The sequence below is a fragment of the Eucalyptus grandis genome, chromosome 3 (genome assembly GCF_016545825.1).
Source record: "Eucalyptus grandis isolate ANBG69807.140 chromosome 3, ASM1654582v1, whole genome shotgun sequence".
In the NCBI taxonomy this organism is placed as follows: domain Eukaryota; kingdom Viridiplantae; phylum Streptophyta; class Magnoliopsida; order Myrtales; family Myrtaceae; genus Eucalyptus; species Eucalyptus grandis.
The window spans coordinates 44002918-44018753 of NC_052614.1; the positions used below are offsets into that span (position 1 = coordinate 44002918).

The following is a 15836-nucleotide window of genomic DNA, read 5'->3' on the forward strand; positions in this document are numbered from 1 at the left end:
AGATGAGCCTGATTATATTTTATTAACTCATAGCATAATTAATTCATAATGTTTTTCAAAACATGAGTTTAAAACATAAAGAAAAAATAATATTACTCACCTAGAAAAAGCTAAAAACCAACTTATAGTGGTTATTTGAGCTGACGCACTCGCATTCCTATTAATTAATCGTAAAACAATATTAAAAACCGAGTAATACATAACTCTAATGAATGACTTGACTAAACTAAACCGCATTTAATCGTCGGCTCAATTTATTTGCGTCCATCTATTTTTCAAATCTCTTGCCCGCCGCCAATCCATGTTGAAGCGTGATGTGAATAATTTTTTTCCAAAATAGACTTTTAGGTGGAACCACCTTGTGCAGAATCAAAATAAAAAGACAGAAGAATCCTCCCTCCCTCCCTCCCTCCCTCCCTCTCTCTCTCTCTCTCTCTCTCTCTCTACGTGTTAAAGGTGGCGCTCAAGCCTCTCTCCTCCATCCTCTTTCACCGACTCGATGTCTCCGTTAAGATTAGAGGTCGATCATGGCAGATTGAACCTCTCCATCGAGATCAAGGTTGGCCGCAGAAGATCTAGGGACATGACCAACTCCAGACAAAACTCGAATGTTGTAAGGGCTCTGGTTCAGAGCTCGAATGGCCGTCTTAGGCTCTAGTTCAAAGCTTGAATAGCTGTCGCAAGTTCGAGCAGCAGCAATGGAGGCCTGAGCGATGTCAAAGATGAAGCGTGTGTTGAGGAATCTCCACATCGTCGGTGGAGGCCTGCAGGACCACCACAGGGCTGGGCGAGACTCGATTCAGGTTGAGCCCTGATTTGGCCGCAACCCCCCTCTGTCCGGTCCCGAATCCAGCACCGTCGCCCTAGTTGAATTTCCGAGCAATGGGGAGGATCGCAATGGAATCGGCACGCGGAGTCCTAGGATGCATGAACACTCTCCTAGGGTCACTGTGCCAGTGTCAAATGCGTGTTGAACACTGTTGGGAATTACTGATCCCCGAAAACCGGATTCGACACTAAATCGAACCCCTAAATCAATGCGGAAGACGAAGCCCGGGAAGACACGTATCACCGATCATAAAGCACACCACGGATTCGAGCGTACCTTGTTAGCCACAGATTAGACACCGATGCTGAAGAAGAGGAAGAGAAACGGTCCTGTTCGATCCGATTAAGCAATGAAGGGAAGAAGAAATTGCCGAAGCCTTATTGTTTCTTCTTTTTCTTTTTGAGAGAGAGAGAGTGCGCGGGAGAAATGAAGCGTACGTACTGATTGTTCCAACAGGTGTTATGTCTCTCTCTCTCCTCCCTTTTATACATATCTCCTTCCACGGGCCCTATTCCCGTGGGCCGGGCTTTCTGGGCCCAACTTGGGCGGATGCGCCTTAAGCCCAATACCAATAAAGCCTTCATCTCCCACTCGCACATGGTGGGCCGAACAGTATTCTCTTTACCTCTTTTCAACATTCATACCGGTGAATAATCCGTGCGACCAGCATACTTTGAGAGCTCGTTGCCATACATCTCGTTAGGAATATATAGCAGCTCATAATGGGCATTTCACTCCGAGTAGATTTAGTATGCAGTACCCTAGATCGATCGATCACATTTATATCTCTCTTGATCTCTTTTAAACAATGATATATATATTGTATTCACAATTATGATTATCACAAAGACAGTCATAATTGGTTAACCGATGAATACAAAACTACAATGTGATTCTCCAAAATCGATCTTCCTCTTTCCTTCAAACTCTCAATTTCAGTCCAGCTCGCTTTTCTAGAAATGCCCCATTAGATCGAATCAAACTCATGACCATTGGCAACATCCTAAGATAGCAAACACTAAACAGAAATCTTGAGAATAAGTAAGAGTCATGAGGGGACTAAATATTGAGGAACTCTTTTCCTCAAGAGTCTCACACGTCATAAAAGTTGAGATAAAACTTTTTGCCACTCTTATTGGTCGTTTCATGCATACGTAGTATGAAATACGTATTACAGTATTAACTCCTTTCCCATGGAGCGTATGTCTACACTTTCAATACCGTACAGATGATAGTTCAGACATACCCAATGTTTAACTTGAGTTCACGTATCTACTCATTCACAAAATTCATCGAACTCACATCGGCATCTTAGACGAGATAAAGTAAAATATGTGGGGTATTTTACTTTCGGACATAGTAAGTATTATATCCTCATCTTAACACTTAGTTAAGGCGACATACGTGCTTTAAGCTTGAGCTCTCGATTATCACCTAGATAATAAGCTTAAAAACAGTCTCATCTCTATTTATCACACAGTAAATAGAGGCGATTACCCGTGTGAGTGGGCTAATCTTATATCTGTCTGACATACTTCTCTTAACTTAAAGTAATGCACTGAGCATTAAGATGCATAAAGATCAAACAAAGATTCATAGGCATTAATGATGAAAAACACAAATTCATCAAATTGTGAACACTTAGGGAAATTACAATATTCAGTACATTAGCCTCTACGCAATCCTAGAGATTTCATATAGCCACAAAACACATCTCTAGGTATTGGCTTTGTCATAGGATCTGCTACCATTCTATGCGTAGTATGTACTATAAGTTCACATCTTTTCGTGCAACCATATCTTTGACGAAATTATACTTGGTATCTATATGTTTGGTCTTGCCATGATATTTTGGATCTTTGGTGTACACTTTTGCTGCTTGGCTATCACAGTTAACCAATAATTGATTTGCAGCTTTCTCAATAACACCTAAATGATCCAAGAATCTCTTAAGCCAAACTGCTTCTTGTACTGCTGCTGATAATGCCACGAACTCAGCTTCCATCGTGGATAAGGCTATGCATGTTTGCTTCTTACTACTCCATGATATGGCGCCATTACTCAGTAAGAAAGCAAATCCTGAGGTAGATTTTCTTTCATCTAAATCTCCTCCCCAATCAGCATCTGAATAGCCTTCAAGTCGCAGATCCTTTCCTTGGTAATTCAACTTGTAATCAGCGGTTCTCTTCGGATACCTCGGTATTCTCTTAACGGCTTTCCAATGTCTTTGGACCTGGATTGGATTGGTATCTACTCACCATTCCAACTGCAAAACATATGTCGGGTCTTGTACACATCATAACGTACATCAAGCTCCCAACAGCACTTACATAAGGAACATGTTTCATTTGTTCCTTCTCTTGGGGAGTCCTTGGACACAGTCTATGGCTCAATCCTTCACCTTTTGCAATAGGAGTGTCTATGGGTTTACAATCTTGCATACGAAACCGTTCTAGAACTTTGTTTATATAAGTTTCTTGCGAAAGAGACAACGATCTCTTCGAACGATCTCTTGAAATCTTAACTCCAAGAATGTATGCAGCCTCACCCATATCCTTCATCTCAAAGTTGGAAGACAATCAACTCTTGACAAGTCTTAACAAACTCCATATTGCTTCCAGCAATTAGTATATCATCAACATATAATGATATGATCACAAATTGATCATTGGATCTTTTGATATATACACAATGATCCTCATCAATCATCGTAAAATCATATGCCATTATGGCATTATGAAAACGTATATACCATTGTCTTGATGACTTTGCTTAAGACCATATATCGACCTCAAAAGTCAACATACTTTTTCTTCTTGGCCTTTCACTATGAAACCAACAGGTTGTTCCATATATATCTCTTCCTCTAATTCTCCATTGAGGAAAGCAGTCTTTACATCCATTTGATGTAATTCAAGATCCGACAAGCCACTATTGCCGAATAATGCGAATTGAGGTAAATCTCACTACAGGAGAAAACGTATATTCATAATCAATTCCTTCATGTTGATTATACCCCTTCGCCACAAGGCGAGCCTTATGCCTTTCAATCGAGCCATCAGCCTTTTGCTTTATTTTGAGAACCCATTTGTTCCCAATAGCTCTGCGTCCTTTTGGCAGATCAACCAGTTCCCAGACTTAGTTTGATTTCATTGACTCAATTTCCTCTTCCATTGCATTAATCTATTTTTCCTTACTAGGGCAATTCAGAGCCTCATTAATATTTCTTGGCTCATCCTCATCTTGTGGAGCAACCATAAAAGTTTCCCCTTCAATGTCAAAACGTCGACGGGGAATACTTTGACGACTTGTTCGCCATATGGGAGATTGTACACTTAGCACATCATTCCCCATTATGTTCCCACTTGGATTAGGTAATGATGATGTCGTCACATCAGGTGGTTGCAATTGAGAATGAGTTGAATTCAATTCATCACATCTCATATTGCTCCCACTTGGATGAACTTCATTAATATCATTATCTTGATCCAAGGTTTCAAATAGGAAGTAATCTTCCCTTATTTCGCCCTTCTTAGGAAATTCATCCACTAAGAATGTGACATCCCATGATTCAAAATTCAGTTATTCTCCCACTTTCCTGCTCACCTATGAACACATACCCTTTTGAGTGTTCGGAGTATCTCATTAAAATACTCTACTTTTATCTCGGGACTCAATTTCCCAAACTTGTGAGAGGACATATGAGTATAGGTAGCATAACCCCATGGCTTAAGTAAACTTAAGTCCGGTTTCTACCTATCCATAACTCATATGGAGTGGAACTAACTGATTTGGAAGGCACCCGGTTAAGTATTTAGGCAGCAGTTAACAACGCATCACTCCATAAAAGTGATATGTAAGTTAGCATACGCCATCATGGACCTAACCATTTCCAGTAGGGTTCTGTTTCTTCTCTCTGCAACACCATTTTGTTAAGGAGTATATGGAATAAACAACTGTATTTCTATTCCTTTTCACCACATAATTTTCTGAACTCATCAGATAAATATTATCGACCTCGATCGGATCTAAATGCTTTTATTTTCTTGTCTAATTGATTTTCTACCAAGTTCATAAACCTTTTGAAACAACTTATGCTTCAGATTTATGAGAAATCAAATAGACACATTCGAATCGAGTATAATCATCTATTAAAAGTGATGAAGTAAACAATCCCATGCCTTCTTCTCACATTCATTGAACCACAAACGTCATAATGGATTAAATGCAGAGGAACGTCAGCTCTTTTACCTTTTCCAAATGGTTTCCTTGTCGTTTTCCCTTCTAGGCAATGCTTACATATGGACAAATCGACTTATTCAATATTGCCCAACAAGCCCTCTTTGGCTAGTCTATTCATATGTTGTTGGCCAATATGACCAAGTCAAGCATGCCACACATTTACATCATTATCATATGAAGTAGGATACGTGAAACAAAGGAATAACATATATTGACATCACCACAGTCAACATTTAGTACAATAAAACCATCTAGAAAGTGACCACAATTATAGTAGTTTGTATCCAAATACAAATCTATAGCTCTATTATGGAAGTTCATATTAAAACCAAGCTTAACCAACAGCAAAACAGACACTTAAATTTCGACGAATCTCCAGAGCATTTAGAACATCATGTAGGAACAAGTTGCGTCCACCACACATGTTCAGTTGGCAGGTGCCAATCCCTATTAACCTCAGCTCGGAGTTGTTTTGCACATAGATCCACTCGGTTCCAGTTGGTATTCGTCGGAATTCCACGAAGGATCCCTTATCCTTCGCTACATCGTCTGTTGCTCCTGAATCTACAGTCCACAAAGGATTGGATTCAGCCAATAATTCAGAACTTGACACATAATCAAAGTTCTCAAATGTACAAGAGGTGTTTACCTTCTTTGGCTCACGACAGTCGCGAGCATAGTGACTCTTCTTGTCACAGTTGTAACATTTCACCCTTGACATTTTCTTCACTTGAGGACGTTTTCCTCTCTTGTGTTGGTTAACTCTTGATCTCTTGCAATAAGGATTTGATCCTTTGCATTTCCACATATTGAACGAATCAATATGCTTGCGCTTAGAGCTCAAAACCCTTTATGAGCTAGAACCAGTATTGCAAATATCTATTCTCAGCTCACATGCCGTTAAGCGGTCCTCTACCAGCTCAAGGTGGCGCACAAAGCATTCTCAAGATCTTCCATAACATGGTCAAGAGCTTCTAGTGCTTCTTGCTTTTCCAGCACATATTGAATCTTCATATTCAATATTTCACAATTGTAGCCATTCATATCAGCAATTACATTCTTAATTGCTGAACCATCGTTTTGAACACATCAGACATACATGCACGAATAATTAATGCCTATCATTTATGCATCCCTATTTGCATAGACCCATTATATTAATGAATAATTTCAAGTAAGGCTTCGAATCAAAAGGTCACTATGTTTCCAATCATCCTCCAAAAATCCTAACTCAAAATTATTATTAATATAATTGTCTTATGCAAATAAATTTTATGAAGTTACAAAAACTTCTATTACTACCCACTAATTACCCACAAAGAACCAACAATAGCGGAAAGCAAATAAAATCTTAACATCGAATAAAATAACAATGCTTTCACATGATACAACTAACATATCAATTGCTACATTAACAATAATCAGGTAGTAAACATTACATAATTAATCAAAGAAATAAATAGGGAATGTCCCTTCTAATCTATTAGTCAAAACATCTGAGAAAACTGAAGGTACATTTGCCAACCATGGAAAAACTTTTGGAGAGCTCTCATGTCGCCACCAAGGCGAATTCACTCTGCGCCATGTGGTGCTCAATCTAAGGGTTGAATTTTTGGCCAATTCAATCCTATAGTACTCTCTTACAAAAGCTTCCACTAGCCCCCTGTAATCCGGGACCACGTTGACCTCCCATAGCCGATCCAACACTGCTTGCCATTCAGGTGGAAGAGTGTTCATCAAAGCTGGCACCTTCTCAAAATCCGGCATAAGATAACCATTCCAGATGATTTCCGGTATCATCTGATTGACCTTGACCATGTGTGATACTAAATCACCATCAAGCCACCGATAATCAGCTAACTCTTTCATCAGTCTTTTCAGTCTAGCTCTTCCTTCGTCCGTTCTTGGGATTGCGGTATCCGTGCATAACGCATCATAGTTCCCGCAACAAATGCGGAACTAAAATGGATCACTTATAATCCATAATAAACAAATGGAAAATACATAATTTTCCATGATTCATGCAATAAATGCAGAATAAAAAATAGATTACCTACAACCCACACAGACATAATTGAAAAAGAAACAAATTCCTTTTTTTTTTTTTTTTTTTTTTTTTTCGGGTCAACGGTCAAAGTCAACGGTCAACGGTCGTCGGTCAACGGTCGGTCAACGGTCAAGTCGTCGGACCGGTTGGGCCATCGGGCCGGTTCGCTCGAACCGCCCGCACGTGCAGCGCGTGCCGGGCGTCGCGGTTCGGGTCGGGTCGGGTCGCCGGCCGGTGACCGCCCGGCGAAACGTCGTCGGCGATGACGTCATTCGAGCGGTTACCGACCGTTGGATGACGTCACGGTGACGTCATCACGTGACGTCCAGCACGCGTCGGTCCGCGGACCAAGTGCGTGCCCGTTTCGCCCGATCGCCGGCGCGCACGTGCCAGTTCGTCACCGGCGCGCACGTGCCGGTTCGTCACCGGCGCGTGTGGCGCACGCGCTGGCCATTGCCAGCGCTTCGGGCGTGTGGCGCCCACGTGCAGCGGCTTGTGGCCGCGCGTGTGGGCGCGTGCAGCGTCGTCCGGCGACGCACAACATGTCGCCGGACTCGTCTCGACGACGCCTTTCACCCAGTGCTTTCAAAATTTGATTCCGACTTACCAAACTCATAAAAAAGGACGTACGGTACTCGGGTGTCGGGATTTTCGCCCCGATCCGTATGGCCGAAGAACTTTTGCGAAAAATCAATCAGAAAGCACGAAACAAGATCGGGAAAACATGAAAGCGGGCTCTGATACCAATGTTGGGAATTATTGATCTCCGAAAACCGGATTCGACACAAAATCGAACCCCTAAATCAATGCGGAAGACGAAGCCCGGGAAAACACGTATCACCGATCGTAAAGCACACCACGGATTCGAGCGTACCTTGTTAGCCACAGATTAGAGACCGATGCTGAAGAAGAGGAAGAGAAACGGTCCTGTTCGATCCGATTAAGCAATGAAGGGAAGAAGAAATTGCCGAAGCCTTACTGTTTCTTCTTTTTCTTTTTGAGAGAGAGAGAGTGCGCGGGAGAAAGGAAGCGTACGTACTGATTGTTCCAACAGGTGTTATGTCTCTCTCTCTCCTCCCTTTTATACCTATCTCCTTCCACGGGCCCTATTCCCGTGGGCCGGGCTTTCTGGGCCCAACTTGGGCGGATGGGCCTTAAGCCCAATACCAATAAAGCCTTCAAACACCAACACCCGTTCGACATGCGACCGACATGTGGTCAACAAGCGTCAAACATCTGACAAGTGGTCAGCGCTCCAGACACACCAGCCACACGTGAGTCCAGCATCCCGACTTGCCATTCCGTGAGGCAGTCAATTTTAAACATTTTTAATAAATTAGAGGTTAAAATATAAATATTATATAAAAAATATATATACCTAAATCATATACCCAGCCACCCCAAAATTAATATATCCAGTCAGCCCCAAAGATATATCCAACATGTGGCTTGTTTTTTATTTTTATTTTTTCAACTTATTGTTAAATGTTAAATTTAATGGTGGAAAGTGGAGTTACTTTTTTTCTACGAATTTTATAAATTATTGAAATATAATGTAATTGAATTTGTCGAAACAATGAAGATATTAACAACTTATAGATTAATATTTTTTATAGATCCACCTGAGTTCGACTTTTACCTTCATATTCTCACTCTGCTACTTGATTCTGTTAATTTCGCTGCCAAGACTTTCACAGTTCACCCAAAAGATACTCTACTCGTTCGTGTCCAAGCCGAAGACAGGAAAGGAACGCTTCCAGGCTCCGCAAGAAAGCAGCCTTACTGGGAATTTATCCAACCTGAAATCAATCATCTCTAATTTTAAAGTTTTAATATTTTACAAACAACATAAATTAATCACAGGATTGACAGTGTATGGTTTTCACTTCGACCTATTAAGTATCAATGAACCTAAGCCTAGGTATAGAAAGGCGAATGCGAGACACAATATTCGAGTGACAATTGCCAAATGTGTATGGAAACGCTCCCTCCCGAATTCTTGCTTTCTAGCCGATTTGACAAGTGTCACCTCAAGGTATAAATTGTAAAACTTGATTTTAAAGCTTAAGTTATTCAATAAATATGTGATTTAATATTTAAATATGTAAGTACTTCACCTCACAAGTAAGCTAGACTGTTACCTAATATTAAAGCATGAAAAATTGTTAAGATGCATGTGTGAGTTGTGTTAGAGAAATCCTATATTGAGGAATTGGTGTGATGAAAAATATTTAATATATATCCTAATTGGCTCATAACTTGTTAGTTTAAGTTTTTGAATAAATGTGAGCCAACTAGATATGTTAACATGCTCGGATTTAGACTCCCTCTTAGTGATCTCCTCAGGCAAAAGGTATTGAGTTTTTGCTACTCGTTCTTAACAAAAATATATAATTAGAGATGTGAACAAGAGGCTTGAAAATATTTAAACTCAATATCTCATATTATGATTCCATATGACATAACCATGATTTGATACTTAAATATTCTAACATAAATTACCATCCGTGCGCGACGATGGCGCATCTTAGTTATATAAGTGTTTAGCATCTACCTTCCCGAAAATCTTTTGGAAGCAACTGGAAGAACCTCTTGCCAAGGAGCTAGATTTGGTTGAGGCAGCAAGATTTTTAGGTAGCTGGTCATTGCTCGAATGGTACTTGTCGGTCTTGTGAGCCAAGAGGAGCCACACATGTGTGATAAGCTCACCTCCTCTTCTCAGTAGCTTGGCATGGTGATACACATGACAGTTGTGTGCTGCAAAACACAAAATCTCCACCCAAATGCTGCTGATGAGCTCCCACTTATTGTCCAGTGTCCTCAGGTCGACCACGAGCTTCTGCACCTCTGACAACACGTTCCAGTCACGAGTGATCCTCGTCTCCTTTCTTAGTTTGATGGGGGGTGGGACCTCTCCATCCGGTGACGACAGTGACAGTGTGCTAATTGCTTCATTATAGTCCCGGTACCTTAAGAAAGGCCACAGTGTGCAACAAGCGTACTCCAGTGTGATGTCGGCAGTAGTGAGGGACAACATGTAAGGACGCAGAGCGAGGAGGTATATCATGTAATCCGATAGTAGTTTGCTTCCCCTACAAGCATCGGAGCACTCATTCTCCAATCTGTGCAGGATTTCCGTCGCAATGTGCCAGATAATGATGCTCCTTTCAAATGTCGTCTCAACGCTACCGCTCAACCCTTGTTTCCTTTGGATGCCGTGAGTCTCGAGCGTCCACTTGCCTCTTTCTGTGAAGGGCAGGAGGTGTCTTTTCTTCTCTAGCTCTGCCATATTTTGAACAACCAGCACCTTGAGGGACGAGGGGATGGCCTGGTGGGAGTGTAACCAATACCTCCTGACGATCTCCCTTTTCTCAAACCAATCAAGCACCGTGGCAATGGGCTTCGGAAATTCTTTGTACAAGAGGTTGGGGTCTAACAAATTGAGCTGCCCCACCGACCTCGACCATCTTCTCTGCTTCATGCACTGTTTGGCTAGAAATGGGAGGAGCTTTTGGACGAGCGGCACCTTAAGATTCACACTCATCTTCACCACTGCCCAATCTGAAAACGCCAGCATTGAGATTTGATAAAGCTCGAGAGATGCGACTGCCATCAGTAATGCGTAGGTATAGGTGATGTACATGTCGATCAAGAAGGCGTTCTTGAAGATCGCAGCAAAAGCACACAAGGCAGACATTATGCTGAAGAATCCGAAAAAGCGGGCTATGAGGCCCATATTAGTGTACAGAATGGGCGCTTTAGTGTAGAGCACGTCGTACATGAAGTTTAGCTCAATCTCAGTCACGGAGAAAGCTTGGTCAGCGGTGTAACTGTCGATGGACATCCAATCGCGGGATATGAACAGAGGGTGGTACAGCCAGTTCACAAGGTGAGGCTTCAAACAATCAAACCGGAAATAGGCCTTCAAGATGTCCTTTGCGGGCTTGAACTTCTCATCCCGGGGGAACTCTTCGAACGCTCGCTGAATGTTGGCTTCTTCTCTTATGTCCTCGGCGGTCACACTCGAGTTCTCATCATACACCGATTGGAGAGCCCAGACCCACCCCGCTGATTTCATGATACCGACCACAAACAATGGGAAGTACAGCCTTGAGATGGGGGACAAGCCGTCCCAACAGCGAATCAGAATCCAAACCACAATGACAACCGTAGCTCCAATGTTCAGAACCTGTCTCAATCCCAGCCGGTTATCTTCCACCGCGTAGGCGGTTATGCTGTCTGGATACCCGAGTTGCATCAGAAGCAGTGGGGCCAATAGCCCTACCAACACCTCATTGTAACCTGGATTGTCAGGATCATCGATGCGGACCACAGTAAGCTTACCCAGCGCAATTGTCGCAATGTAAGAAAGGAGCAAATAGGAGGCCCAAATGATGATTCTAGGCAAAATCGATGTCACATATTTCCGACGGTTGCCTAATATTGCGAGAACAATCTCGCAAGCAAGGCTTGCGGCAACCAAGAGCTGAATCCCCCAACCCACCCACAGGCTTTTTAACAGCCGCAACACGGTGCTGATTACCAAGGAAATCCAACTAATCAAACTCATCTCAGCTTCGTTCAGGTGTGCTCACTAGACATCAATGCAAATGTCAGTGCGAAAATTTTCACATTGCTTCTGAAGAACAATTACTAAGAGATTACACAAAACTGCACAAATGCATACATCATTGCATACGTCAAGTCTCTCAATGCGCGCACTGTTTATCCTACAAGTCATTCGCTAGAAAGACTCCAGATTTTTCATTTGGTCTGTATTGGATGCATCATGTGTCGAGTGACACAAGGATCATACACAACGTGCATAAACTTTTTCTATGCACAGTAAATGAACCAAAAAACTAAATACTCAAGAACCAGAGAGGAATATTTGCAATGCAATTAAATTTCTTTTCGCTAATTTTACGTCTGAGAGAGCGTTTATCATCCATTCATTAAAACTGTTATAGGAATTAATTTAGTTCATTGAAAGTCCTGGCAAAGATAGTACATCTGTAGATTTATATGTTCTTCTGAAGCCTGTTTGCTTAAATCCAAGCAAAAGGAAAAAGAAGGAATTTTTGTTTGTTTTCTCGTCAAAATTTAACAATTTTCAGAAAAATAATGGAAAAATTTGTAAGTAAAACTACACATCAACAGTTGAATGTTGTTAAAACGTGAGGATTCTGAATTCATAACCGACGATCACAAAATTTTAAATTAAATAAAAAGTGAAAAGTGAAAAGCAATTTAGGTATAACCATTCAAAGTAAATTCATCAAAAGAAAGTCGCTTTATGACTCGAGGAAAGAAAAAGTGGCCTCATAATTCATATTTACCCACTTGCCCATCTCTCTCCATTTTCATCTCTCTTTCCTTTCCTAGAGTGGTTGACTGTATTTTCTTTCGCTACCCTCGTATTTTTTTTTTTTTTTTTGTTTTTTTTTGAAAGTAAGTAATGATGAGTTCATCTTGATCTTCACTATCTATGAAGTGCCACTCATCTCGCATTGTGAGATGTTTTCTATTTTTATCATCGTAGATTCTTAATTTTACTAATAGTAATTACAAAAGAAAAATCTAAAAAGGGATTTCATTGTATTTTCTAGCATTTAAATTTTTTTACCTAAATTTTTGTTTACTATTATTTTTCACTGACTTAGCTCCGATGTAGAGATTTTTTTTTTTTTCGGCAAAGGAACATTTTTTGCATTTTGAGGCTCCACTCTTTCCATGGAAAAATTAGGAATTTTTTCCATATTTGAATCGCTAAGGAATATGAGTTAACAAAAACGTTTTCCCAATCAACAAAAAACTTTTGCTTAAATTCAAGAAAATAACTTTCCTTTAAAAAATAAGAAATCAATTTTTAAGATATGACTAGATATCAATGCTTGAACTTGGAATTCTACATTTGGGCATGAAAACCCAATGCTCATTCTTGGCCCCCAATCCATCGAGGCCAAGCTGGGTGCAAAGAGGCTATGCTTGGAAACCCTAGTGCCCAAGCCCAGGTCAACAAAGGTGGGGGTTGGGACACAATTCCCATGCCCCGACCTTGGTGCTTGTGGCCTAGTCCACAAAGGCTAGGTCTAAGACCCTGGTGTTATTGCTCAACTCCCTAGCCCAAGTCCATGGAGGCCAAGCCCGAGACCTTAGTGCTTGTGCCCCTAGATTCCTGATGCCCACTCCTTGGTCCATGGAGGCAGGCTAGGTCAGTAGTTGCTGGGCTCAAGAACCCAAAATTCATGCCCAAATTCTAGGGCCCGAGCTAGAGTCCTAGTCCATCGGGCTCAAGACACTAGTGCCCGTGCCCGAATGTCCCCCACTTAGAGTAGATGAGTTTAGGTGCAAAATTGCTCTTAGATTGGATTTTCGAAGATTGGAGTAGAAGAGATTTCATGACTCCCAAAATAACTCCTGTAATTCTTTCACATTCCACAACCTGCAGCTTTCTTAAATCTCATTCACATAGGAAAGACTGCATTCAATAGCATGTTTGCTATACCTTTTCAGACATGGTAATCTTTAAATGTCAAATTTGGCAGGCTGTGAAGGAAGAAGGTCTCCCGGTAGTATTTTCACCAGTTGGAAAATCAACATCGAAGACAACTAAACATGTGGCATAACTTACATAGAGTATGGTTAAGTGTACTGACCAGCAAATTAAAGTAGATAATCACTTGCCAAAACATCCAAAGCGCGAGGAGCATACAATCCTTTTGCCCTAAAGATTATATGGGTTAGTAAGCACAATAAGCAAATGCAAGCTAATTAAAGTAACACGAAAGAAAGATGTGCAATGCAATTCAAGACTAGCGCCACCACACCTGAACTCGAGGGCTGATAAACCGCAGAAGTGCTCCTCAGAAGATGCCAACCCGAGACCGACACCGGAAAAAATGGAGAAACTGAAGTACAGAAAAGCAACGGGGAGATTTGTCCTACCAATCATTTTTATGCAACAAGTAACCAGGAATATAAGCTTTACTTTCTTCGCTAGCAGAGAACTCGTGTCTCAACACAGACGCTTTACAGCAATGAAATTCTGTGGGACCACTAATTATTATGTGAGAAAAAGAAGGGCATGGGAATAACGAGGACAAAAAGAGAAAGGAATAAAAAGCGGAATGGGAATTTGATCATTTGCTTGCAACTTTTGTCGAAGGCTCTTTTTGTGGTCGGCCTAATGAATTCATTACCATGTCTAAAGCTTCGCCGTCTATCTTTAAGGTGACACATGATTCTCGTTCTATCCTACATTTTAACTCTTGAATTAGGCAAATGATAGACCAGTCTAACAGTAACCTCGGGTCTTAATGAAATTGCAGGAAAACTTCAGGTCCATTTTGTTTCCTAGAAAAATTAACATCAATAGTAAATACTATTTCGCAAGGAAATTATTATCAAGAAAATTTTTTCTTGTGTTTGGTATTCAAATGAGATGAAAATCATTATCCGAAGTTTGGTGTTGACAAACTTCAGAATGTAGTTAAGACAAATAAACTAGGTCTGGTGCCAATTATCGGGACCTTGGCGGCAAGAGTGGGAGCTCAAGCCTTTTACCTAATATCCAGGTGCCAGACTGGGACCCCGAGCCTACTCAATATCCTAGGGGTTAGAAACTGGAGGCTTATCCAAGAACTTGTGGCCTAAATGTGCAAATCTCGCCCACGACGTGTAAAATCTAGGTGCCTGGGTCCAAGGTTTAAGCATTTGAGGCACTAGTTAGTGCGCATGGGATCTTAGGTGAGGCCCCTCGTGTCCTATGTTTAGGAGCTAGAGGGTCCGATCCGATGCCAAGGTCTTTGACTTTTGACGAAAGCAATGATCCTAGCAATGGTAGAGGTCAAGTCACACCCTTCAAAATGAATACCGATCTTTTAAAAGTGTAAATCATTTTTCAAATTTAGATAATTTTTGTTCTTCATGAAAAATAATTTTTATTGATTAATTTTTAGGGTGATGCCAAAATGACATAAAATGAGTCAATTGCTATTTTCCCACAACATCAATCTATGCTCCGTTTAAAAAATTTGCCCTAAGGCCTCCTATAAAAACTTATAGAAGCTATCAAGAGGTGGGATGATTAGACAAATTTTAATTCCAAGTCGAAAAAGCAAATTGTTTCACGTAATCTCCAGGTTATTCCAGGATACTTCTTGGCAACGGTAAAAGTAGAGCAGGAAAAGGCTTGTTTGTTTTAATTTGACCTGTTATGGCAACAACCATATGATCCAGTATTTCACCAATGTTTCAGCTTCTTTTTCTTGCTCGGCATCGGGTTCCTTGCATTAAAGAAAACTATAAAGGTTTTTGTACATCAACCTCCATATCTCTAGGCTATAGAATTTCTATTGAGGCGGAGAATTATTAAATTAATATCTCAAATTTAAATTCAGATAATGATTTGTTAAATTAAATTTTATTAATAAACATTTTTCAAGTAAGGACTCGATGAAGGATTACAAAAGAAGAAATAAAGATAAAAAAAAAAAAAAAGGGAGTTGAATCCCTCTCCCTCCTTTATGTGCAGGACTCGCCGAATCCCTATACAAGCTATATTCATAAAAGTGGGGCCCAAAGTCAAATATATGACTTTGGACACATGATATTGTTCTTTTAGCGGATGGAAATAAAAGGAAAGATGTCTCTGCACGTGGAGCCGCTGAACCGTACGTCTGCTGAAGCCCTACGAGAAAAGAAGAAAAGGAGTCG

The 15836-nt window shown here is 40.9% G+C and overlaps 1 protein-coding gene across 2 annotated transcripts; it reads right to left on the bottom strand.

Annotated features, from left to right (window-relative positions):
• Positions 1-9584: 9584 nt before the first annotated feature.
• Positions 9585-14040, bottom strand: LOC104436706. Of its 2 annotated transcripts, none has more exons than XM_010049553.3 (3): positions 13949-14040; positions 13778-13837; positions 9585-11712 (listed from the first exon to the last, which is right to left on the bottom strand). In XM_010049553.3, exon 3 carries the CDS (start codon positions 11686-11688, stop codon positions 9646-9648), a length of 2043 nt encoding a protein of 680 aa, XP_010047855.2. In that variant the 5' UTR covers positions 11689-11712; positions 13778-13837; positions 13949-14040; the 3' UTR covers positions 9585-9645. The 2 variants fall into 2 exon arrangements, with proteins under 2 accessions (XP_010047855.2, XP_010047854.2); XM_010049552.3 differs by having other exon boundaries at positions 13778-13845; positions 13949-14038.
• Between the last annotated feature and the right edge of the window lie 1796 nt (positions 14041-15836).